The 24,181-nt window shown below is 59.0% G+C and overlaps 1 protein-coding gene across 1 annotated transcript in view; it reads right to left on the reverse strand.

Moving 5' to 3' along the window:
- Positions 1-156: 156 nt before the first annotated feature.
- The window catches only part of LOC142469209 (unconventional myosin-IXa-like), an 86,787-nt gene continuing 62,762 nt past the window's right edge, over positions 157-24,181 (reverse strand). Inside the window, 20 exon segments of the mRNA XM_075576169.1 lie at positions 157-296; positions 744-773; positions 776-854; positions 3,427-3,458; positions 3,461-3,473; positions 4,309-4,500; positions 5,680-5,796; positions 6,612-6,823; positions 9,573-9,638; positions 9,641-9,685; positions 9,688-9,695; positions 10,510-10,622; positions 11,474-11,641; positions 12,141-12,225; positions 13,410-15,191; positions 17,407-17,720; positions 17,831-17,980; positions 18,868-18,990; positions 19,956-20,066; positions 22,217-22,297. Of these exon segments, the coding sequence (XP_075432284.1) occupies positions 157-296; positions 744-773; positions 776-854; positions 3,427-3,458; positions 3,461-3,473; positions 4,309-4,500; positions 5,680-5,796; positions 6,612-6,823; positions 9,573-9,638; positions 9,641-9,685; positions 9,688-9,695; positions 10,510-10,622; positions 11,474-11,641; positions 12,141-12,225; positions 13,410-15,191; positions 17,407-17,720; positions 17,831-17,980; positions 18,868-18,990; positions 19,956-20,066; positions 22,217-22,297 (3,861 nt within the window).

Consider the following 24,181-nt stretch of genomic DNA (forward strand, 5'->3'; position numbering starts at 1 on the left):
CTTTCTGGACATTATCTCCTGTTCCTATACCAGTAAGTGTAATTATTAAGTGTATTCTGCAAGTTGTCGTGTGTTTGCCTATCAAGGAATAAATGTCAGTTTATTTTGCTCAACTTGTTTTTGCTCAATTGGGGTCCACGAAATATAAATGTGTTATTAAGTGCGTCCACCGTGACAACGAGTGGGAGCACGAGTGGGAGCACGAGTGGGAGCACGAGTGAGAGCACGAGTGAGAGCACGAGTGAGAGCACGAGTGAGAGCACGAGTGAGAGCACGAGTGAGAGCACGAGTGAGAGCTGGAGTACGAGCGCAAGTGAGAGCAGGAGTACGAGCGCAAGTGAGAGCAGGAGTACGAGCGCAAGTGAGAGCAGGAGTACGGATGAGAGTACGAGCACAAGTTGGAGTGGAAGTACAAGCGTGAGCAGGAGTGAGAGTTTCAATGCAAGTATAAGTGAGAGTTTGGGTGGGAATATGAGAGCGTTCGAGCAGGAATACGAGTGCAATTGGGAGCAGGAGTATGAGTGGGAATGCTAGCAGGAGTGCAAGAATAAGTGAGAGTGCAAATGGGAGCGGGCGTACGAGCGCAAATGGGAGCGGGCGTCAGAGCGCGCGCGGGAGTCAGCGCGCACGCGGGAGTCAGAGCGCACGCGGGAGTAGGGGTGTGAATGAGAGCGGGAGTAGGAGTGTGAGTGAGGACAGGAGTAGGAGTGTGAGCGGGAGTATGCGTGTGAGTGGGGTCTCACATTTGCAGACGGCCGCACGGTCCATTATCAGATGAGGGAGGAGCAGAACTCGCAGTACGTGGGGATGTTATACTGAGCCGCTTTAAATATGTGACCATTGTGTTCCTCTACCTGAGGGGGAGAGAGAGGGGGGGAGAGAGAGTGAGAGAGGGGGATAGAGAGGAGTGGGGGGGGGATAGAGAGGAGTGGGGGGGGAGAGGAGTGGGGGGGGAGAGGAGTGGGGGGAGAGAGGAGATGGGGGGTGAGAGATGAGATGGGGGAGAGAAGAGAGGAAGGGGGGAGAGAAGAGAGGAAGGGGGGAGAGAAGAGAGGGAGGGGGGAGAGAAGAGAGGGAGGGGGAGAGAAGAGAGGGAGGGGGAGAAAAGAGAGGGAGGGGGAGAAAAGAGAGGAAAGGGGGAGAAAAGAGAGGGAGGGGGGAGAGAGAGGAGAGGGAGGAGGGAGAGAGAGGAGAGGGAGGGGGGAGAGAGAGGAGAGGGAGGGGGGGAGAGGAGAGGGAGGGGGGGAGGAGAGAGGAGAGGGAGGGGGGAGATAGGAGAGGGAGGGGGGAGATAGGGGAGGGAGGGGGGAGAGAGGAGAGGGAGGGGGAGAGAGGAGAGGGAGATAGGAGAGAGAGGGGGGAGATAGGAGAGGGGAGATAGGAGAGGGAGGGGGGAGAGAGGAGAGAGAGGGGGGGAGGAGAGGGAGGGGGAGGGAGGAGAGGGAGGGGGGAGGAGAGGGGGAGGGAGGAGAGGGAGGGAGGGAGCAGAGGAAGGGGGGATAGGAGGGGGGAAGAGAAGAGAGGAAGGGCTGGAGAGAGGAGAGGGTGGGCTAGTGAGAGGAGAAATGGGGAAGATGGTCGTGAGGGAAGAGATGGGGGGGAGGAGAGGGTAGAGCGGGGTGAGAGGGGTGAGAGGAGAGAGGGGGCGGGAGAGGGAGGGAGAGAGGGGAGAGGAGGGAAGGGGAGAGGGGGAGAGGGAGGGAAGGGGAGAGGGGAAGAGGGAGGGGAGAGGAGAGGGAGGTGGAGAGGGAGGGAGGTGGAGAGGGAGGGACGGCGGAGAGGGGAAAGATGGAGGGAGGGGGGAGAGGGAAAGATGGAGGGAGGGGGGAGAGGGGAAAGATGGAGGGAGGGGGAGAGGGGAAAGATGGAGGGAGGGGGGAGAGGGGAAAGATGGAGGGAGGGGGGAGAGGGGAAAGATGGAGGGAGGGGGGAGAGGGGAAAGATGGAGGGAGGGGGAGAGGGGAAAGATGGAGGGAGGGGGGAGAGGGGAATGATGGAGGGAGGGGGGAGAGGGGAAAGATGGAGGGAGGGGGGAGAGGGGAAAGATGGAGGAAGGGGGGAGAGGGGAAAGATGGAGGAAGGGGGGAGAGGGGAAAGATGGAGGAAGGGGGGAGAGGGGAAATATGGAGGGAGGGGGGAGAGAGGAGAGGGAGGGGGAGAGGGAGGGGGGAAAAGGAGAGGGAGGGGGGAAAAGGAGAGGGAGGGGGGAAAAGGAGAGGGAGGGGCAGGAAGGAGAGGGATTGGGGAGAGGAAAGAGAGGGAGGGCTGGAGAGAGGAGAGGGAGGGGGATAGGGAAGGGGAGAGGGAGAGAGGAGAGGGAGGGGGGAGAGAGGAGAGGAAGGGGTGAGAGGGAAGAGAGGGAGGGGTGAGAGGGAAGAGAGGGAGGAGAAAGGAGATGGAAGGGGGAGAGAGGAGATGGAGGGGGGAGAGAGGAGATGGAGGGGGGAGAGAGGAGATGGAGGGGGGAGAGAGGAGATAGATGGGGGAGAGAGGAGATAGATGGGGAGAGAGGAGAGGGAGGGGGGAGAGAGGCGAGGAGGGCTGGAGAGAGGCGAGGGAGGGATGGAGAGAGGCGAGGGAGGGCTGGAGAGAGGCGAGGGAGGGATGGAGAGAGGAGAGGGAAGGGGGGAGAGAGGAGAGGGGAGAGAGGAGTGGGAAGGGGGAGAGAGGACTGAGAAGGGGGAGAGAGGAGAGGGAAGGGGGGAGAGAGGAATGGGAAGAGGGGAGAGATGGAGGAGGGAGGAGAGATGGAGGGGAGAGGAGAGGGAAGAGAGGAGAGAGAGGGGGACGGGAGAGGGAGGAGAGGGAGGGGGGAGACGGAGGGAAGAGAGGGGACGGGAGAGGGAGGAAGAGGGGGGGAGGGAAGAGAGAGGGGAGGGGAGGGAAGAGGGGGGAGGGGAGGGAAGAGAGGGGGATGGGAGGGAAGAGAGGGGGAGGGGAGGGAAGAGGGGGGGAGGGGAGGGAAGAGGGGGGGAGGGGAGGGAAGAGGGGGGAGGGGAGGGAAGAGGGAAGGAGGAAAGAGAGGGGGAGCGGACGGAAGAGAGGGGGGAGGGAAGAGAGGGGGAGGGAAGAGAGGGGGGAGGGAAGAGAGAAGAGAGGGGGGAGGGGAGAAAAGGGGGAGGGGAGGGAAGAGAGAGGGGGAGGGGAGGGAAGAGAGGGGGGAGGAGAGGGAAGAGAGGGGGAGGAGGAGAGGAAGAGAGGGGGGAGGAGAGGAAAGAGAGGGAAGAGGAGAGGGACGAGATGGGGGGAGAGGAGAGGGACGAGATGGGGGAGAGGAGAGGGTCGAGATGGGGGAGAGGAGGGAGAGGAAAGGGAAGAGAAGGGAGAGGAAAGGGAAGAGGGGAGAGAGGGAAGAGAGAGAAAGGGGGGCGAGAGAGATAGGGGGAGACATGGGGGAGAGAGAGAACAATACACAACTGAACTCACAATATCAGACTCCTTTTTCCTTCTCTTCTTCGTTCTGTCTTTTGGATCTTGTCAGAAAGAAGTAAAGAATCAATCATCATATGCCTTATCCCCCCCCCCCCCCCCCTCAAGGCTCCCCGACCCTCAGGCACCCCCAACTCTCAAGGCTTGTCCTAATCCCCCGGCTCCCCCTGACCCATGACTGACAACCCTTAGGTCCCCGCCCCCAGATAGACCAGATCTCCTGACTCACAACCCCAACCTCTACTACTCTCCCAAGCCCTAGATGCCCTGCTGTCCCCCCCCCAGGACCTCAGCCCGTCGTCTCCCAGGTCCTCAGCCCCCCCCCCCCCAGGTTCCTCAGCCCCCCTCCCCCAGCCTGCCCCCCCCCCCCAGGTCCTCAGCCCGTCCCCCCCCCCCCAGGTCCTCAGCCCGCCCCCCCCCCCCAGGTTCCTCAGCCCGTCCCCCACCCCCAGGTTCCTCAGCCCGTTCCCCCAGGTCCTCAGCCCGTCCCCCTCCAGTCCTCAGCCCCCCCCCCCCCCGGTCCTCAGCCCGCCCCCCCCCCAGGTCCTCAGCCTGTACCCCCCCCAGGTCCTCAGCCTGTACCCCCCCCCCCCCAGGTCCTCAGCCTGTTCCCCCCCCCCCAGGTCCTCAGCCCCCCCCCCCCCAGGTCCTCAGACCGTCCCCCCCCCAGATCCTCAGACCGTCCCCCCCCCAGATCCTCAGACCGTCCCCCCCCAAGGTCCTCAGCCCGTCGTCCCCCAGGTCCTCAGCCCGTCGTCCCCCAGGTCCTCAGCCCGTCGTCCCCCAGGTCCTCAGCCCGTCGTCCCCCAGGTCCTCAGCCGGTCCCCCCCAGGTCCTCAGCCCGTCGTCCCCCAGGTCCTCAGCCGCTGAGTTTGTTACCTTTCCTGGGTTGTAATTCAGGGGTTTATATTCGGTCACAAACTCGTCCAGGAAGATCTTGAAGGTGTTGATCCAGACTTTGAGCGGAGACTCGCTCCAGTTCCGCGGCTGCTGCTGTCTCATCGTCTTGTCCAGGATCTGCTCAAACAGAGCTCCCAAGTCCCGGTAACGGATACTGTTCCCATCCTCCCCCTGGAAGAGAACAGGAGCAGGGAAGAAAGGAAGGGGAGAGATGGGGAGAGGAGTGAGGAAGGTGAGAGAAGAGAGGAAGGGACGGATGGGGTGGGAAGAGAGGAAGGGGGTGGAATATAGAGGGGAAAGGGAGAGGTGGGGAGGAGGGTAAAGGGAGAGATGGGGAGGGAGTTAGGGAAGAATGGAAGGGGAGAAATATGGAGGGAAGAGAGGAAGGGGAGAGAAGAGAGGAAGGGGATAGAAGAGAGGAAGGGGAGAGAAGAGAGGAAGGGGAGAGAGATGGGGAGGGAGGAAGGGGAGAGATGGGGAGGGAAGAGAGGAAGGGGAGAGAAGAGAGGAAGGGAGAGGAAGGGGAGAGATGGGGAGGAAAGAGGAAGGGAGAGGAAGGGGAGAGATAGGGAAGGGGAGAGTTGGGGAGGAAAGAGAGGAAGGGGAGAGATGGGGAGGGAAGAGAGAAAGGGGCGATATAGGGAGGGAAGGGATAGAGGACAGAGGATGGGGATAAGCGAGAGAGGATGGGGAGAGAGAGGTGAGAGAGGATGGGGAGAGAGGTGAGAGAGGATGGGGAGAGGATTGTAGAGAGGGGAGACAGGATGGGGAGAGGGGGTGGAGAGAGGAGGGTGGGGAGAGGAGGGTGGGGCGAGGAGGGTGGGGAGAGGAGGGTGGGGCGAGGAGGGTGGGGAGAGGAGGGTGGGGAGAGGAGGGTGGGGCGAGGAGGGTGGGGCGAGGAGGGTGGGGCGAGGAGGGTGGGGCGAGGAGGGTGGGGCGAGGAGGGTGGGGAGAGGAGGGTGGGGAGAGGAGGGTGGGGAGAGGAGGGTGGGGAGAGGAGGGTGGGGAGACAGGATGAGGAGGGTGGGGAGAGGAGGGTGGGAGATAGAGAAGGGAGCGTGCAATGGAAGAGAGGATGGGGAGAAGGGGGAGCAAAAGAAAGGGAAGAGAGGGGGGGTGATAGAGGAATTTGAGAGATAGAGAGGAGAGAGGATGGGGAGAAGGAGAGAGAGGATGGGGTATGGGTGAGAGAGAGAGGAGAGATGAGGGGGTGAGAGAAAAAGGAAGAGAGGGGGAGAAAGAGAAGGAGACAGAAAGGCATTAAGCACCCTCAGCTGGTTTTACCATACTGTACCCCCGGCTATTCAAGCCTCTAGCACCTCCCCCACCCATTACTCCTGCCCCACGTACCACGAGGGAGGTTGAGTAGAGGCCGAAAATGTTCTGACGGAATTCCTTCAGCGCTCGTTTAAACAAGACGTCCACCAGGGAGTCCTTCTTCCCATCCTCTGCGTCCAGATCACAGATCTACAACCAGAGAGACAGGGTAACGCGGCGGGATGGATGAGAGACCCCGACATCATCACCACAGGGTGACCCCAATACACAGAGTGGAGGAGGGCATTACAGGGAGCCCCCCACCAGGGAACCCTTCTCCCCATCATCCGTGTCCAGATCACAGATCTTCAACCAGAGACAGGGTAACGGGGCGGGATGGACGAGAGACCCCGACATCACCACAGGGTGACCCCAATACACAGAGGAGGACAGCATTACAGGGAGCCCCCCAACATGCTCTGGGGATGGAAGAGCATCTCAATATCACATGGTGACACCAACACAAGGATTGGAAGCCCCCCCCAACAAGCTGAGGGAGAGGAGCACCCCCAATGTCACAGGGACAGATAAGTTTGGAACCATGAACAGACCCAACAGAACCAAAAGGTAGACCTCAGTCCCTGACATCAGGAGACCCCCCCATTCAAAATAGTGAGGCACACCCATCAAAACCAAATAAGCTTACACTACACGGTCAACAGGAACATCCAAATATAAATAGTGTCCCTTCAGCCAACTAGGAACACCTTTATATAACCAATGAGAGAACCCCCCACGAAAAACAGGGAGGGAACCCCAACAGATCCAGACCAGAACAATCCCAAGGACGTTCCCCCACACACAGGACCTACACACGCACACAGAGACGCAGAAGGTAGGCGTCCACTCCACCCAGGACAGTGATGGTACAATGGGGCAGTGTGACTTCCTGCAGGGGGGAAAGCTGGTAGGCTGGGGGTCCCCGGGGGAGGGGGGGGGGGGGTGTTATGGGGTACAGGATGGACCTTCTTCAGCAGGAAGTCGTCCATACACTTGAGGTCGCTAACGCTGCAGATGATCTGGGCTTTCTCGTCCTGCCACTGCGCGGGTTCCAGGGCCGAGCTGCTGATCTTCACGCTACGCCGACGCTGCACTTTTGGGGACGGGTCCTTGTTCTCCTTCTCGCGCCCCCGGCTCAAGTCTGGGCTGCGGGAGGACAGCCACAACCCCGCGTCCACTGGGACAGAAGAGCGCAGATCATTAGGAGAGTGTGTGTGCGAGTGCAGGGGAGCGTTGCAGTATGAGGTGTGTGTGTGTAACAGGAGTGACAGAGCTGTCTGTGTGTGTGTAAGTACAGGAATAGCAGAGAGCGCTGCAGTATGAGGTGTGTGTAACAGGAGTGACAGAGCTGTCTGTGTGTGTGTAAGTACTTGAATAGCAGAGAGCGCTGCAGTATGAGGTGTGTGTAACAGGAGTGACAGAGGTGTGTGTGTAAGTACTGGAATAGCAGAGAGCGCTGCAGTATGAGGTGTGTGTAAGAGTAGTGACAGAGGTGTGTGTGTAAGTACTGGAATAGCAGAGAGCGCTGCAGTATGAGGTGTGTGTAAGAGTAGTGACAGAGGTGTGTGTGTGTGTAAGTACTGGAATAGCAGAGAGCGCTGCAGTATGAGGTGTGTGTAAGAGTAGTGACAGAGGTGTGTGTGTGTGTGTGTAAGTACTGGAATAGCAGAGAACGCTGCAGAATGAGGTGTGTGTAAGAGCAGTGAAACAGCGGTGTGTGTGTGTGTGTCAGTACTGGAATAGCAGAGAGCGCTGCAGTATGAGGTGTGTGTCAGTACTGGAATAGCAGAGAGCGCTGCAGTATGAGGTGTGTGTGTGTCAGTACTGGAATAGCAGAGAGCGCTGCAGTATGAGGTGTGTGTGTCAGTACTGGAATAGCAGAGAGCGCTGTAGTATGAGGTGTGTGTGTGTGTCAGTACTGGAATAGGAGGGAGCGCTGTAGTATGAGGTGTGTGTAAGAGGAGTGACAGAGCTGTGTGTGTCAGCAGTGGAATAGCAAAGAGCGCTGCAGTATGAGGTGTGTGTGTGTCAGTACTGGAATAGCAGAGAGCGCTGCAGTATGAGGTGTGTGTGTGTCAGTACTGGAATAGCAGAGAGCGCTGTATGAGGTGTGTGTGTCAGTACTGGAATAGGAGGGAGCGCTGTAGTATGAGGTGTGTGTAAGAGGAGTGACAGAGCTGTGTGTGTCAGCAGTGGAATAGCAAAGAGCGCTGCAGTAAGAGGTGTAAGAGCAGTGAAAGCTGTGTGTGTGTGTGTCAGTATTGGAATAGCAGAGAGCGCTGCAGTATGAGGTGTGTGTCAGTACTGAAATAAGAGGGAGCGCTACAGTATAAGGTGTGTGTGCGTAAGAGGAGTGACAGAACTGTATGTGTGTGTGTGTGTGTGTGTCAGTACTGGAATAGGAGGGAGTGCTGCAGTATGAGGTGTGTGTATGTCAGTACTGGAATAGAAAGGAGCGCTACAGTATAAGGTGTGTGTGTGTGTGTGTGTGTGTGTAAGAGGAGTGACAGAGCTGTGTGTGTGTGTGTGTGCGTCAGTACTGAAATAACAGAGAGCTGCAGTATGAGGCGTGTGTAAGAAAAGTGACAAAGCTGTGTGTTTGTGTGTGTGTGTCAGTACTGGAAAAGGAGGGAGCGCTACAGTATAAGGCGTGTGTGTGTGTGTAAGAGTAGTGACAGAGCTGTGTGTTTGTGTGTGTCAGTACTGGAATAACAGAGAGCGCTGCAGTATGAGGTGTAAGAGCAGTGAAAGAGCTGTGTGTCAGTACTGGAATAGCAGAAAGAGCTGCAGTATGAGGTGTGTGTGTGTGTGTGTCAGAGGAGTGACAGAGCTGTGTGTGTCAGTACTGGAATAGCAGAGCAGCCTATAGGGCAGGATTGAGGTGTGTGTGTGTGTGTAAGAGGAGTGACAGAGCTGTGTGTTTGTGTGTGTCAGTACTGAAATAACAGAGAGCGCTGCAGTATGAGGTGTAAGAGCAGTGAAAGAGCTGTGTGTGTGTCAGTACTGGAATAGCAGAAAGAGCTGCAGTATGAGGTGTGTGTGTGTGTGTGTGTGTCAGAGGAGTGACAGAGCTGTGTGTGTCAGTACTGGAATAGTAGGGAGAGCTGCAGTATGAGGTGTGTGTGTGTGTGTATCAGAGGAGTGACAGAGCTGTGTGTGTCAGTACCGGAATAGCAGAGCAGACTATAGGGCAGGATTGAGGTGTGTGTGTGTGTGTGTGTGTAAGAGGAGTGACAGAGCTGTGTGTCAGTACTGGAATAGCAGAGCAGACTATAGGGCAGGATTGAGGTGTGTGTGTGGTGTGTGTGTGTGTGTGTAGTGTGTGTGTGTGTGTGTGTGTGTAGAGGAGTGACAGAGCTGTGTGTCAGTACTGGAATAGCAGAGCAGACTATAGGCAGGATTGAGGTGTGTGTGTGTGTGTGTCAGAGGAGTGACAGAGCTGTGTGTCAGTACTGGAATAGCAGAGGCAGACTATAGGGCAGGATTGAGGTGTGTGTGTGTGTGTGTGTGTGTGTGTCAGAGGAGTGACAGAGCTGTGTGTCAGTACTGGAATAGCAGAGCAGACTATAGGGCAGGATTGAGGTGTGTGTGTGTGTGTGTGTGTGTGTGTGTCAGAGGAGTGACAGAGCTGTGTGTCAGTACTGGAATAGCAGAGCAGACTATAGGGCAGGATTGAGGTGTGTGTGTGTGTGTTGTGTGTGTGTGTGTGTGTGTCAGAGGAGTGACAGAGCTGTGTGTCAGTACTGGAATAGCAGAGCAGACTATAGGGCAGGATTGAGGTGTGTGTGTGTGTGTGTGTGTGTGTAAGAGGAGTGACAGAGCTGTGTGTCAGTACTGGAATAGCAGAGCAGACTATAGGGCAGGATTGAGGTGTGTGTGTCAGCACTGGAACAGCAGAGCAAGTTGTATGAATGGAGGACGGTTACCATCGCTTAGGTGCACTGTGGAGCTCCCCAGCGGCTCCGCGTCCATCTCCTGGATCTCGGCTGCGGGGTCAGCTTCTCCGCCACTTTCATCTTCCCCCAAAACCGAATCTTCCCTTCTGGGGTCTGAATAATAAGGATAAAAATAGGTTATTTCTTGCATAGCGCTGACCGTGTGGGCGGCGCTGTGTATACAATATTGCACAAGGAGTGCCTGACCCGTAGAGGTCTCACCTGGGGGTCAGTCTCTGCGGCCCGGGGCGTGGTGTCTCACCATGTGGGGTCAGTCTCTGCACCCGGGGGCGTGGTGTCTCACCATGTGGGTCAGTCTCTGCGGCCCGGGGCGTGGTGTCTCACCAAGTGGGTCAGTCTCTGCACCCGGGGCGTGGTGTCTCACCATGTGGGTCAGTCTCTGCGGCCCGGGGCGTGGTGTCCCAGCATGTGGGTCAGTCTCTGCGGCCTGGGGCGTGGTGTCTCACCTGGGGTCAGGGTCAGCAGCCCAGGGCGTGGGGTGTCACCTGGGGTCAGGGTCAGCAGCCCAGGGCGTGGGGTGTCACCTGGGGTCAGGGTCAGCAGCCCAGGGCGTAGGTTCTCACCTGGGTTCAGGATCAGCGGCCCGGGGCGTGACGTCTCACCTGGGGTCAAGGTCAGCGGCCCGGGGTGTGGGGTCTGACCTGGGGTCAGGGTCAGCGGCCCGGGGTGTGGGGTCTCACCTGGGGTCAGGGTCAGCGGCCCGGGGTGTGGGGTCTTATCTGGGGTCAGGGTCAGCGGCCCGGGGTGTGGGGTCTCACCTGGGGTCAGGGTCAGCGGCCCTGGGCGTGACGTCTCACCTGGGGTCAAGGTCAGCGGCCCGGGGTGTGGGGTCTCACCTGGGGTCAGGGTCAGCGGCCCGGGGTGTGGGGTCTCACCTGGGGTCAGGGTCAGCGGCCCGGGGTCTCACCTGGGGTCAGGGTCAGCGGCCCGGGGCGTGAGGAGGAGCCGGGAAATCTCCCCCTGGGACACGGCTTTCTGTAACTTGCTGGGTCTGTCGGTTCCATGCAGTCGCAGCATCATCTGTAAGCACAGGGGCCCTTATGTGTGTGTGTGAGGAGGGGGTGAGAGGTAGGTGTCCCTGTGTATTAGGAGAGGGTGAGAGGTAGGTGCCCCTGTGTATGAGGAGGGGGTGAGAGGTGGGTGTCCCTGTGTATTAGGAGGGGGTGAGAGGTACGTGTCCCTGTGTATTAGGAGGGGGTGAGAGGTACGTGTCCCTGTGTATTAGGAGGGGGTGAGAGGTAGGTGTCCCTGTGTATGAGGGGGTGAGAGGTAGGTGTCCCTGTGTATGAGGAGGGGGTGGGAGGTAGGTGTCCCTGTGTATGAGGAGGGGGTGGGAGGTAGGTGTCCCTGTGTATGAGGAGGGGTGAGAGGTGGGTGTCCCTGTGTATTAGGAGGGGGTTAGAGGTACGTGTCCCTGTGTATGAGGGGGTGAGAGGTGGGTGTCCCTGTGTATTAGGAGGGGGTGAGAGGTACGTGACCCTGTGTATTAGGTGGGGGTGAGAGGTACGTGTCCCTGTGTATGAGGAGGGGGTGAGAGGTAAGTGTCCCTGTGTATTAGGTGGGGGTGCGAGGTACGTGTCCCTGTGTATGAGGAGGGGGTGAGAAGTAGGTGTCCCTGTGTATGAGGAGGGGGTGAGAGGTAGGTGTCCTGTGTTTGATGAGGGGGTGAGAGGTAGGTGTCCTGTGTTTGATGAGGGGGTGAGAGGTAGGTGCCCTTGTGTATGAGGAGGGGGTGAGAGGTAGGTGCCCTTGTGTATGAGGAGGGGGTGAGAGGTAGGTGCCCTTGTGTATGAGGAGGGGGTGAGAGGTAGGTGTCCTGTGTATGAGGAGGGGTTGTCCCCGCGCCTCTGCATATGGGGGAGGGGTATTACCATCTCGGAGTCGCTGTGACAGGACTGGCTCAGTCTGGCCACCGCTTCAGCTCGGTCACTGGTGGGGACGGTGTCTGATTCTCCCTCAGAGTCACCCCCACCGGGGGCTCCTCTAGTCATGAAATCAGACCGAGTACGCGCCATGCGAGCCTTCCGCCGGTGCGGGGCCTGGGGGGGGACACGGGGGACCCCAAATACATTACACTCAAACCAGATCACACGAGACGTGGGGGGGGGGGGGGGAGAAACCAGATCCCATGGAGGAAGGGGGTATGGGGGAGGAATCAGATCACATGGGGGTATGGGGGAGGAATAGATCACACAGGGGGGTATGGGGGAGGAATAGATCACACGGGGGTATGGGGGAGGAATCAGATCACACGGGGGTATGGGGGAGGAATCAGATCACATGGGGGGGTATGGGGGAGGAATCAGATCACATGGGGGGGTATGGGGGAGGAAGTAAGACAACATGGGGGGGAATAAGAGCACACAGGGAGGGAGAGGAACACGGGGAAACACATAAAAATTACAGGGGTGGGGGAGAAGTAAAAAGGACGAGGGGGAGAAACCTTGGAGGACGCGTGCCGAAGTATAGTGGGGGGGGGGGATGTGAGGGGTTCCCAGCTTTACTCGCAATCATACAGCGGAACGCGCGGGCGGTTACCTCGCTCGCTCCGGACGGCTCTGTTGCATCCAATCTCTTTGCAGGGTCACTGCGTGCTAAGCGGTGAGGGCGGGCGGAGGGGGCACTGCAAGTATAAGATGATATGCAGTGACTGCTAGAGAGGGGGAAGAGGAAAGGAGAGAGAGGGGGAGGAAAGGAGAGGGGTAGGAAAGGAGAGAGAGGGGGAGAGAAGTGGGATAGGGGGGATGAGATGGGAAGGGAGAGAGAGGAAGGGGGAGGGATAGAGGGATAGAGGAAGAGAGGAGGTAGAAGGAGGAAAGCAGAGGGGGAGAGAGGGAGGGGAAGGCAGAGGGGGAGAGAGGGAGGGGAAGGCAGAGGGGAAAGAGAGGGAAGGCAGAGGGGGAGAGAGAGGCAGGGAGAGGGGGAGAGAGAGGCAGGGAGAGGGGGAGAGAGAGGCAGGGAGAGGGGGAGAGAGAGGCAGGGAGAGGGGGAGAGAAAGGCAGGGAGAGGGGGAGAGAAAGGCAGGGAGAGGGGGAGAGAAAGGCAGGGAGCGGGGAGGAGAGAGGCAGGGAGAGGGGGAGAGAAAGGAAGGGAGAGATAGAGGAAGGGAGGGGGAGAGAGGGGGAGAGGGAGGAAGAGAGAGGGGGAGAGGGAGGAAGAGAGAGGGGGAGAGGGAGGAAGAGAGGGGGGAGAGGGAGGAAGAGAGAGGGGGAAAGGGAGGAAGAGAGAGGGGGGAAGGGAGGAAGAGAGAGGGGGGAAGGGAGGAAGAGAGAGGGGGAAAGGGAGGCAGAGGGGCAGAGAAAGGAAAACGAGAGAGAAAAGGAGAGGGGAAAAAAATGGAGAGAAAAAAAAAAAAGAGTGAGAGAAGAGAGAGGAAATAGACAAGACAGGGAGGAGGGAGAGACAAGGAAGAGCTGAACATTAAGAGAGGAGTGAAGAAAAGAATGGATAAGGGGAGGGAGAGAGATGTGGAAGAACGAGAAGACAGAGTGCTTGGGGACAACACTCCAGGCAGAGACATCCCTAACGGACCAGGCAGAGAAAGAGACATCTAGAGATGGATCTTTTAAATAGGAAGACACAAGTGTGTGTCTGGTACGGGACACGTCTCCTTAACCGCCCCCATCCTCTCCCCCCCGCCCCCACCCCCTCCCCGCCCCCTCCCCCACCCTCTCCCTCCCGCCCCCACCCCCTCCCCCCCACCCCCTCCCGCTCCCCCATAACCCTCCCCCCCGACCCCTTGGCAGTGAAGGGGACTCCTCCAGGTAAAGGAAGTCACGGAGAGAGAGAGGTTAAAGGGAAACTCACTCAGAGTCGCTGCTAACATTCCCCTTAGGGGTAAAGAAGATGCCGGAGTTCCCAGGACCTTGCAACCAGGGCCGCCTCCCCATATCACCCATCTCTCCTGTGGGGTCGCCTCGTAGAGGATCCCGCCCTCCTCTCTGCTCCAGGTACATGCTGGTTGGGCGGTCGCCGTGCGAGGCAGGGACCCCCTTCCCTCCCACGCTCAGGCCTTTGATCTCCACGGTGGACTTGGGAGGGGGGCCCTTGCAGTGCGGACTCTGGAGGAGCAGAGACTGTGGCCGGTCTGAAGGTTTCTTGGAGGCTCTCATAGAGGCGTCCTGAGGGCAGTTTGGGTCCCCACGCTGCTCCATCATCCTTCGCTGCCTCTCCAGCTCTTGCTTCTCTTTGCGGATCTGCTCCATCATCTGGCGCTCCTTCTGCTGCTGCAGCTGCTTCTGCAGCTCCAGCTTCTCCTCGTTCAGCTTCTGCAGCCGTTGCAGGACGGACTCGGAGGGGAAGCCCCCTGGCTCGCTGAGCTCCTGCTGTCCCCTCAGGGCTTCCTGGGGTGGGACGTAGAAGGTTGGGAGGCTGTTGGACAGGAGGGGCTCGCGGGGGAGCGTCTTGTAAAAGACAGAGTCGGAGGTCTTGGCAGGGGCACTCTCCGACAGCTCGGGTCCAGGAGGCTTCAGTCTCCAGGTGGATGATGCCCCCCAGGAGATGTCAACAGCGCTGGAAGCGGGAGACGGGGGAGTACGAGAGAGGAAGCCTTCTGGCAACTGGGAAGGGGCATCTTGTGGTGGACTGGTAGGTCCCCGGGTGGGAGTGGTCACTTGTAGAGGAGTGGGAGAATCCAGTAAAGCAGCTTGGCTGGGGGAACTCATAGGTCCATTAGATGAAACATTCACTGGTCCGGGAGATCCTGGAGAAGCAGCGTTGGGGACTCCATTGGAGTGAGACTTATGTGGTCCATGGGGAGGAGAGCTTGGCGGGCCTTTGAAGCGAGAGATTGATGGTCCAGGGGTGGAGGAACTTAAAGATCTATGGGATGGAGAGTTTTTTGGTCTATAAGTGAGGGAGCTCGGAGGCTCATGGTCGGAGTAGCTTAGTGCGTTGTAACTGGGACTGCTTTGCAGTCTCTGCATGGGCGAGGTTGGTGGCCCTTGGGTGGGAGAGTTCAAGGATCCACGGGATGGAGTGCTTGTTGTTCCATAAGTGGGAGAGGCTGGGGGCTCATGACTGGAAGAGTCTCTTGATCCCTCACTGGCAGTGCTTATCAGTCTATGCGTGGGAGAACTGGGGGGATTTTCCGAGGCAGCGAGCCGCCCCTCGGAGGGCTGCTGATTTTCCTCGCCGCTGATGTGTTCCAGGCTGCCCAGGGAGCCCTCACTCTCAGGGGTGTCCGGGAGCCGGTCCAAGGCAATTTCTGCCGACCAGCGACGCTCCTCTGAAGGGGACAACTCTCCGCTGCGCACCTTCAGGAGCTCCAAACTGAACTGGGCCTGCTCCAGCTCCCGCATGCGCCGGCTCTCCCTCTTGGCCCGGACCACTTTCCTCTGATTGGGGTCCTCCAGGGACTTTGGCCGCTCTCTGACGTGCACCTCAGAGGTGATCTCCCCCTCGACCTGGCTCTCTGCAGCATTGGGGCGGTCTGAGCGCTGCTGCTGCTCCCCGAAGGAAGCGTCGTTCAACTGGCCGGGGTCAGTGTCTGGAGAAAGTGGGGGAAGGCTGGAGCTGCCGTTGTCCTCATCTTCTGGAGCTTGGTCCGGCAGGAAGCAGTTGAACTTACTCTCCTGCAGTGAGTGGAACCTGTAAAATAAACATGCGTGTGATCGCCCGCAACAACCAATTACACATGTCCCCTGCATTACCTGTGCTGGGCTGTGTCCCCCCTGCATTACTTGTGCCGGGCTGTGTGTCCCCTGCATTACCTGCGCCGGGCTGTGTCCCCCCCGCATTACCTGTGCCGGGCTGTGTGTCCCCTGCATTACCTGCGCCGGGCTGTGTCCCCCCCGCATTACCTGTGCCGGGCTGTGTCCCCCCCGCATTACCTGTGCCGGGCTGTGTGTCCCCTGCATTACCTGTGCCGGGCTGTGTGTCCCCTGCATTACCTGCGAAGGGCTGTGTGTCCCCTGCATTACCTGCGAAGGGCTGTGTGTCCCCTGCATTACCTGCGCCGGGCTGTGTGTCCCCTGCATTACCTGTGCCGGGCTGTGTGTCCCCCGCATTACCTGCGAAGGGCTGTGTGTCCCCTGCATTACCTGTGCCGGGCTGTGTGTCCCCTGCATTACCTGTGCCGGGCTGTGTGTCCCCTGCATTACCTGCGCCGGGCTGTGTGTCCCCTGCATTACCTGCGCCGGGCTGTGTGTCCCCTGCATTACCTGCGCCGGGCTGTGTGTCCCCTGCATTACCTGTGCCGGGCTGTGTGTCCCCCGCATTACCTGCGCCGGGCTGTGTGTCCCTGCATTACCTGCGCCGGGCTGTGTGTCCCCTGCATTTCCTGTGCCGGACTGTGTGTCCCCCGCATTACCTGCGCCGGGCTGTGTGTCCCTGCATTACCTGCGCCGGGCTGTGTGTCCCCTGCATTTCCTGTGCCGGGCTGTGTGTCCCCCGCATTACCTGCGCCGGGCTGTGTGTCCCTGCATTACCTGCGCCGGGCTGTGTGTCCCCTGCATTTCCTGTGCCGGACTGTGTGTCCCCTGCATTACCTGCGCCGGGCTGTGTGTCCCCTGTATTACCTGCGCCGGGCTGTGTGTCCCCTGCATTACCTGTGCCGGTCTGTGTGTCCCCTGCATTACCTGCGCCGGGCTGTGTGTCCCCTGCATTTCCTGTGCCGGGCTGTGTGTCCCCTGCATTACCTGCGCCGGGCTGTGTGTCCCCTGCATTACCTGTGCCGGGCTGTGTGTCCCCTGCATTACCTGCGCCGGGCTGTGTGTCCCCTGCATTACCTGCGCCGGGCTGTGTGTCCCCTGCATTACCTGTGCCGGGCTGTGTGTCCCCTGCATTACCTGTGCCGGGCTGTGTGTCCCCTGCATTACCTGCGACGGGCTGTGTGTCCCCTGCATTACCTGCGCCGGGCTGTGTGTCCCCTGCATTACCTGCGCCAGGCTGTGTCCCCTGCATTACCTGCGCCGGGCTGTGTGTCCCCTGCATTACCTGCGAAGGGCTGTGTGTCCCCTGCATTACCTGTGCCGGGCTGTGTGTCCCCTGCATTACCTGCGACGGGCTGTGTGTCCCCCGCATTACCTGTGCCGGGCTGTGTGTCCCCTGCATTACCTGCGCCGGGCTGTGTGTCCCCTGCATTAACTGCGATGGGCTGTGTGTCCCCTGCATTACTTGCGCCGGGCTGTGTGTCCCCCGCATTACCTGTGCCGGGCTGTGTGTCCCCTGCATTACCTGCGCCGGGCTGTGTGTCCCCTGCATTACCTGCGATGGGCTGTGTGTCCCCTGCATTATCTGCGCCGGGCTGTGTGTCCCCTGCATTACCTGTGCCGGGCTGTGTGTCCCCTGCATTACCTGTGCCGGGCTGTGTGTCCCCTGCATTACCTGTGCCGGGCTGTGTGTCCCCTGCATTACCTGTGCCGGGCTGTGTGTCCCCTGCATTACCTGTGCCGGGCTGTGTGTCCCCTGCATTACCTGCGCCGGGCTGTGTGTCCCCTGCATTACCTGCGATGGGCTGTGTGTCCCCTGCATTACCTGCGCCGGGCTGTGTGTCCCCTGCATTACCTGTGCCGGGCTGTGTGTCCCCTGCATTACCTGCGAAGGGCTGTGTGTCCCCTGCATTACCTGCGACGGGCTGTGTGTCCCCTGCATTACCTGCGCCGGGCTGTGTGTCCCCTGCATTACCTGCGACGGGCTGTGTGTCCCTGCATTACCTGTGCCGGGCTGTGTGTCCCCTGCATTACCTGCACCGGGCTGTGTGTCCCCTGCATTACCTGCGACGGGCTGTGTGTCCCCTGCATTACCTGCGCCGGGCTGTGTGTCCCCTGCATTACCTGCGACGGGCTGTGTGTCCCTGCATTACCTGCGCCGGGCTGTGTGTCCCCTGCATGCAGACTGCAAGGTGATGATGCGTTTCCTCTGACACTGGTACAGGCTCCTTTGAACGCATCCTCTCCACGCTGCCTGGATGCGGGTGGCTGCCCTCTGCCTCCTCGCCCAGGACTCTCGCCAGCAGCTCTGAATGACGAGGGCCGAGACTTTTATCTGCCGGAAGTCGCGCCGCGCCTGCTGGCATCTCCACCAGGACTGGATGGTGAGGGCGGCCTGGAAGAGGGTGTCGGCATCGACCCGAAGCTCCCCCTCAGCCCACCGCCTCCTGTAACATCTCCAGCTCCTCTGCACAGGGGAAACAGGGTGTTATTCGCGGGAGCAAAGCAGGGCAAGAATCACTGTGTCCACCCCGCGTGTGGTGCCCCCCGAGGTCTGCCCAATCGCTGCGGGAGTACCTGGATAGTGACGGTTGCCTGTCGGAGGCGCAGGAATCTCTGGCGCTGGAGCCGCGCTCGTGTCCAGCGCTGCAGGCGGATGATGCGCTGAAGGACGGTCTGATGAAGCATGTCCCGGAGACACTGCCGCTCCTGTTCCTTCAGGAAAACCTGAGAGAGAGGGAGAGACAGGAATGAGGAAGAGAGAGAGGAAAGGAGAAGAGAGAGAGAGAGAAAGGAGGAAAGGAGAAGAGAGAGAGGAATGAGGGAGAGAGGAATGAGAGAGAGAGGAATGAGAGAGAGAGGAATGAGAGAGAGAGGAATGAGGGAGAGAGGAGGAAAGGAGAAGCGAGAGAGAGGATGAAAGGAGAAGAGAGAGAGAGAGGAATGAGAGAGAGAGGAATGAGAGAGAGAGGAATGAGGGAGAGAGGAATGAGAGAGAGAGGAATGAGAAAGAGAGGAATGAGAGAGAGAGAGGAGGAAAGGAGAAGAGAGAGAGGAATGAGAGAGGAGGAAAGGAGAAGAGAGAGAGGAGGAAAGGAGAAGAGAGAGAGGAGGAAGGGAGAAGAGAGAGAGGAGGAAAGGAGAAGAGTGAGAGGAATGAGAGAGAGAGGAATGAGGGAGAAAGGAATGAAGGAGAAAGGAATGAGGGAGAGAGGAATGAGGGAGAGAGGAATGAGGGAGAGAGGAATGAGGGAGAGAGGAGGAAAGGAGAAGAGAGAGAGGATGAAAGGAGAAGAGTGAGAGGAATGAGAGAGAGAGGAATGAGGGAGAGAGGAGGAAAGGAGAAAATGAGAAAGAGGGGAAGAGAGAAAGCAATGAAAAAGAGATGCGGGAGAGAGCGCGAGTGGGGGTGAGAGAGAAGGAGGAAGAGAGGAAAGAGATAAGAAAGCCAGGAGATTAAGAAAGAGACCCCCAGTAATGTGTAAGAGAGACCGCCACTGAGCCAAGAGACAGCGGTTGATGTTAGCTCCTATGCTGCTGGATTGGATCCTCTCTGGCAGCGGGAGTTGGGTATAGCACAGTAACGGCAGCCTGGCCGCTCATCCGCTCCTCACCATGCTTCCCCCCACTTGGTACTGGTCCGGGCTGTGTCCGATCCGCCAGAAGAATTCCTGGATGCTCTGGCGGACGGGTGTCATGTCTCTTGGCAGCAACACCGAGAACTGGGTCACAAAGTCCTATGAAGGGCAAAATGAAGAGTCATCGAATGCCACAGCAACCCCCACCAATCTGTACGGCAACCCCCCACCAATCTGTACGGCAACCCCCCCACCCATCTGTACGGCAACCTCCCCACCCATCTGTACGGCAACCTCCCCACCCATCTGTACGGCAACCCCCCACCAATCTGTACGGCAACCCCCACCAATCTGTACGGCAACCTCCCCACCCATCTGTACGGCAACCTCCCCACCCATCTGTACGGCAACCCCCCACCAATCTGTATGGCAACCTCCCCACCCATCTGTACGGCAACTCCCCACCCATCTGTACGGCAACCTCCCCACCCATCTGTACGGCAACCTCCCCACCCATCTGTACGGCAACCTCCCCACCCATCTGTACGGCAACCCCCCACCCATCTGTACGGCAACTCCCCACCCATCTGTACGGCAACTCCCCACCCATCTGTACGGCAACCTCCCCACCCATCTGTACGGCAACCTCCCCACCCATCTGTACGGCAACCCCCCCCACCCATCTGTACGGCAACCTCCCCACCCATCTGTACGGCAACCCCCCCAACCCATCTGTACGGCAACCTCCCCACCCAACTGTACGGCTCCCCCCCACCCATCTGTACGGCTCCCCCCCACCCATCTGTACAGCACCTCCCCACCCAACTATACAGCAACCTCCCCACCCATCTATACAGACCCCCCACCCATCTGTACGGCAACCTCCCCACCCATCTGTACAGCAACCCCCCACCCATCTGTACGGCAACCTCCCCACCCATCTGTACGGCAACCCCCCCCACCCATCTGTACGGCAACCTCCCCACCCATCTGTACAGCACCCCCCCCACCCATCTAAACAGACACCCCCACCACCCAAAGGGTGGCAGCTAAAAGCCAAGTCCACCTCCATAGGTAAACCGCAGATCAAACACATGCCACCCATAGTGCCCATAATGCCCGACCTGGAAAGGGTATTTGCAGCTGTATCCAGACTGGCGGATTCGGACGGTTTCCAGCATGCCGGTATACCGGAGCTGTCTGAGCACCAGGGAATCGTTAAACCTCAGAGGCACCTGGTGGGGAAGAGGAATCATATGGAGACCGAGTACAGGATAAGTCACACATCACAGGACTGTCACACACAGGATATGTCACACGTCACAGGAGTCACACGTCACAGAACTGTCACAGACAGGAGTCACACGTCACAGGACTGTCACACACAGGAGTCACACATCACAGGACTGTCACACACAGGATATGTCACACGTCACAGGACTGTCACACACAGGATATGTCACACGTCACAGGACTGTCACACACAGGAGTCACACATCACAGGACTGTCACACGTCACAGGACTGTCACACACAGGAGTCACACGTCACAGGACTGTCACACACAGGAGTCACACGTCACAGGACTGTCACACGTCACAGGACTGTCACACAAAGGAGTCACACGTCACAGGACTGTCACGTCACAGGACTGTCACACGTCACAGGACTGTCACACACAGGAGTCATACGTCACAGGAGTCACACGTCACAGGACTGTCACACACAGGAGTCACACGTCACAGGACTGTCACACACAGGAGTCACACGTCACAGGTCTGTCACACACAGGAGTCACACGTCACAGGACTGTCACACACAGTGGTCAGCGTCACCTCCCTGCCGTCACACACTGGGGTCAGCGTCACCTCCCTGCCGTCATACACAGGGGTCAGAGTCACCTCCCCGCTGTCACACACAGGGGTCAGCGTCACCTCCCCGCCGTCACACACAGGGGTCAGTGTTACCTCCCTGCCGTCACACACAGGAGTCAGCGTCACCTCCCCGCCGTCACACACAGGAGTCAGCGTCACCTCCCCGCCGTCACACACAGGGGTCACTGTCACCTCCCTGCCGTCACACACAGGGGTCAGCGTCACCTCCACGCCGTCACACACAGGGGTCAGCGTCACCTCCCCGCCGTCACACACAGGGGTTAGTGTGACCTCCCCACCGTCACACACAGGGGTCAGAGTCACCTCCCCGCTGTCACACACAGGGGTCAGCGTCACCTCCCTGCCGTCACACACAGGAGCCAGTGTCACCTCCCTGACGTCACACACAGGAGTCAGTGTCACCTCCCTGCCGTCACACACAGGAGTCAGTGTCACCTCCCTGTCGTCACACACAGGAGTCAGTGTCACCTCCCTGCCGTCACACACAGGGGTCAGTGTCACCTCCCCGCCGTCACACACAGGAGTCAGCGTCACCTCCCCGCCGTCACACACAGGAGTCAGCGTCACCTCCTCGCCGTCACACACAGGGGTTAGTGTGACCTCCCCTACCGTCACACACAGGGGTCAGTGTCACCTCCCCGCCGTCACACACAGGGGTCAGTGTCACCTCCCCGCCGTCACACACAGGGGTCAGTGTCACCTCCCCGCCGTCACACACAGGGGTCAGTGTCACCTCCCCGCCGTCACACACAGGGGTCAGTGTCACCTCCCTGCCGTCACACACAGGAGCCAGTGTCACCTCCCCGCCGTCACACACAGGGGTCAGTGTCACCTCCCCGCCGTCACACACAGGGGTCAGTGTCACCTCCCCGCCGTCACACACAGGGGTCAGTGTCACCTCCCTGCCGTCACACACAGGAGTCAGTGTCACCTCCCTGCCGTCACACACAGGAGTCAGTGTCACCTCCCTGCCGTCACACACAGGAGTCAGTGTCACCTCCCTGTCGTCACACACAGGAGTCAGTGTCACCTCCCTGCCGTCACACACAGGAGTCAGTGTCACCTCCCTGCCGTCACACACAGGAGTCAGTGTCACCTCCCTGCCGTCACACACAGGAGTCAGTGTCACCTCTCTGCCGTCACACACAGGAGTCAGTGTCACCTCCCTGCCGTCACACACAGGGGTGGGTCAGTGTCACCTCCCTGCCGTCACACACAGGAGTCAGTGTCACCTCCCTGCCGTCACACACAGGGGTGGGTCAGTGTCACCTCCCTGCCGTCACACACAGGAGTCAGTGTCACCTCCCTGCCGTCACACACAGGAGTCAGTGTCACCTCTCTGCCGTCACACACAGGAGTCACACGTCACAGGACTGTCACACACAGGAGTCAGTGTCACCTCCCTGCCGTCACACACAGGGGTCAGTGTCACCTCCCCGACGTCACACACAGGGGTCACTGTGACCTCCCCGCTGAGTACAAGACACTCACCTTCTCTGCGTTGGAGCGGATGCATTTGACAAAATAGGGCTCTGCTTGTCCTAAAGTCTCCATCAGCTTGTTTAAGGAAGCCTGCAAGGTGAACAGAAGAGAGTGTCAGCTTGTGCTGCGAGAGAACGCAGGGGGAGGGCCGGGAGGGAGAAAGAGGAGAGGGCCGGGAGGGAGAAAGAGGAGAGGGCCGGGAGGGAGAAAGAGGAGAGGGCCGGGAGGGAGAAAGAGGAGAGGGCAGCTCAAGGATGCAAAGAAGGAAGACAGAGGAGGACAAAGTGGGAGGGTCTGGGGTGCTCAGGAGAAGAGGAGGGCCTTGGCGGTCAGGAAGGGAGGAGGGCAGGGATGGCCTTGCGGTCAGTAGGAGAGGCTTGTGGGGAGGACCTGAGCGGTCAGTAGGAGAGGATTGTGGGGAGGACCTGAGCGGTCAGTAGGAGAGGATTGTGGGGAGGACCTGAGCGGTCAGTAGGAGAGGATTGTGGGGAGGACCTGAGCGGTCAGTACGAGAGGATTGTGGGGAGGACCTGAGCGGTCAGCAGGAGAGGATTGTGGGGAGGACCTGAGCGGTCAGTAGGAGAGGATTGTGGGGAGGACCTGAGCGGTCAGTAGGAGAGGATTGTGGGGAGGACCTGAGCGGTCAGCAGGAGAGGATGGTGGAGAGAACCTGAGCAGTCAGCAGGAGAGGATGATGGGTGTGACCGTAGGGGTAGCTGGCGGACCAAAAATAGAGAGAAATCCCAGCTATTTAAACCTAAAATACCATGTAACTTGGCTGTCCTAGTAATATTTCATCCAGCCAAATGTTTTTAATATCTGGGGAAGAACAGGGAATGTGAAAATGTAACCCATATAGTCTATAAGAATGTATTTCAAAGTATGTATTCTTTACTCCCTGTGACAATCCTTCCCCTAGTTTAGAAAAGGCTGCTGATCAGATCTGGGAGTAAGAGCATTGTACTGTCCAGACTCTGGGGCTCCTACCCAGTGGGAGTTCTTGAGTGCCTTAGCACATCCCTCCTCTGGCTTTTGTGGCACCAACTTAATCCGTGCTCTGATTGGCCAGCAGCCCCCCTCCCATGTAAAGGATAGCCAAAGAGGGCTATATAAGGGGTGCTGCTGATCAGAGCAACAGAGACTATCAGGGGGAGAGACCATGGAGACCATCTGAGAGACACTCTGGGAAGGAGTGTGGAGTTGGACGTTGACCAGCTGGAGATACATGTCAGAGGGGCTACTGTGTGTTCAGTACTCTGATATCCTGAAGCAGAGCACTTAGGTAGATCTCGTTCCCCAGACCCCCGTAAGTGTGTATATTTTTGGTATTTTGTATTCTTGTGTGTTTCCGAGATCTTATCCAAAACAAACCTTATTTTATTTAATTGCCTTGTGACCGATCCCTTAAATATAAATGGTGTTAAAAGCCCTGGTCAACCGTGACAGTGGGGAGGGCTTTGGCGGACAGGAGGAGAGGATGGTGGGGAGGGCCTTGGCGGTCAGTAGAAGAGGACGGGAGGGCCTTGGCTTCCAGGAGGGTGGGGAGGGCTGGAGCGGTCAGGATGGTGGGGAGGGCCGGAGCGGTAGTAGCAGAGGAGGGTGGGGAGGGCCTTGGCGTCCAGGAGGATGGGGAGGGCCTTGGCGTTCAGGAGGGTGGGGAGGGCCTTGGCGTTCAGGAGGGTTGGAGTGGTCAATAGGAGAGGAGGATGGGGAGGGCCGGAGCAGTGAGTAACAGGGGAGGGTGGGGAGAGTCGGAGCGGTCAGTAGGAGAGGAGGGTGGGGAGGGTTGGAACAGTCAGTAGGAGAGGAGGGTGGGGAGGGCCAGAGCAGTCAGTAGGAGAGGAGGGTGGGGAGGGCCAGAGCAGTAAGTAGGAGAGGAGGGTGGGGAAGGCCGGAGCAGTGAGTAGCAGGGGAGGGTGGGGAGAGCCGGAGCAGTGAGTAGCAGGGGAGGGTGGGGAGAGCCGGAGCAGTGAG

This window comes from Ascaphus truei, chromosome 18, assembly GCF_040206685.1.
Source record: "Ascaphus truei isolate aAscTru1 chromosome 18, aAscTru1.hap1, whole genome shotgun sequence".
Classification (NCBI taxonomy): Eukaryota; Metazoa; Chordata; class Amphibia; order Anura; family Ascaphidae; genus Ascaphus; species Ascaphus truei.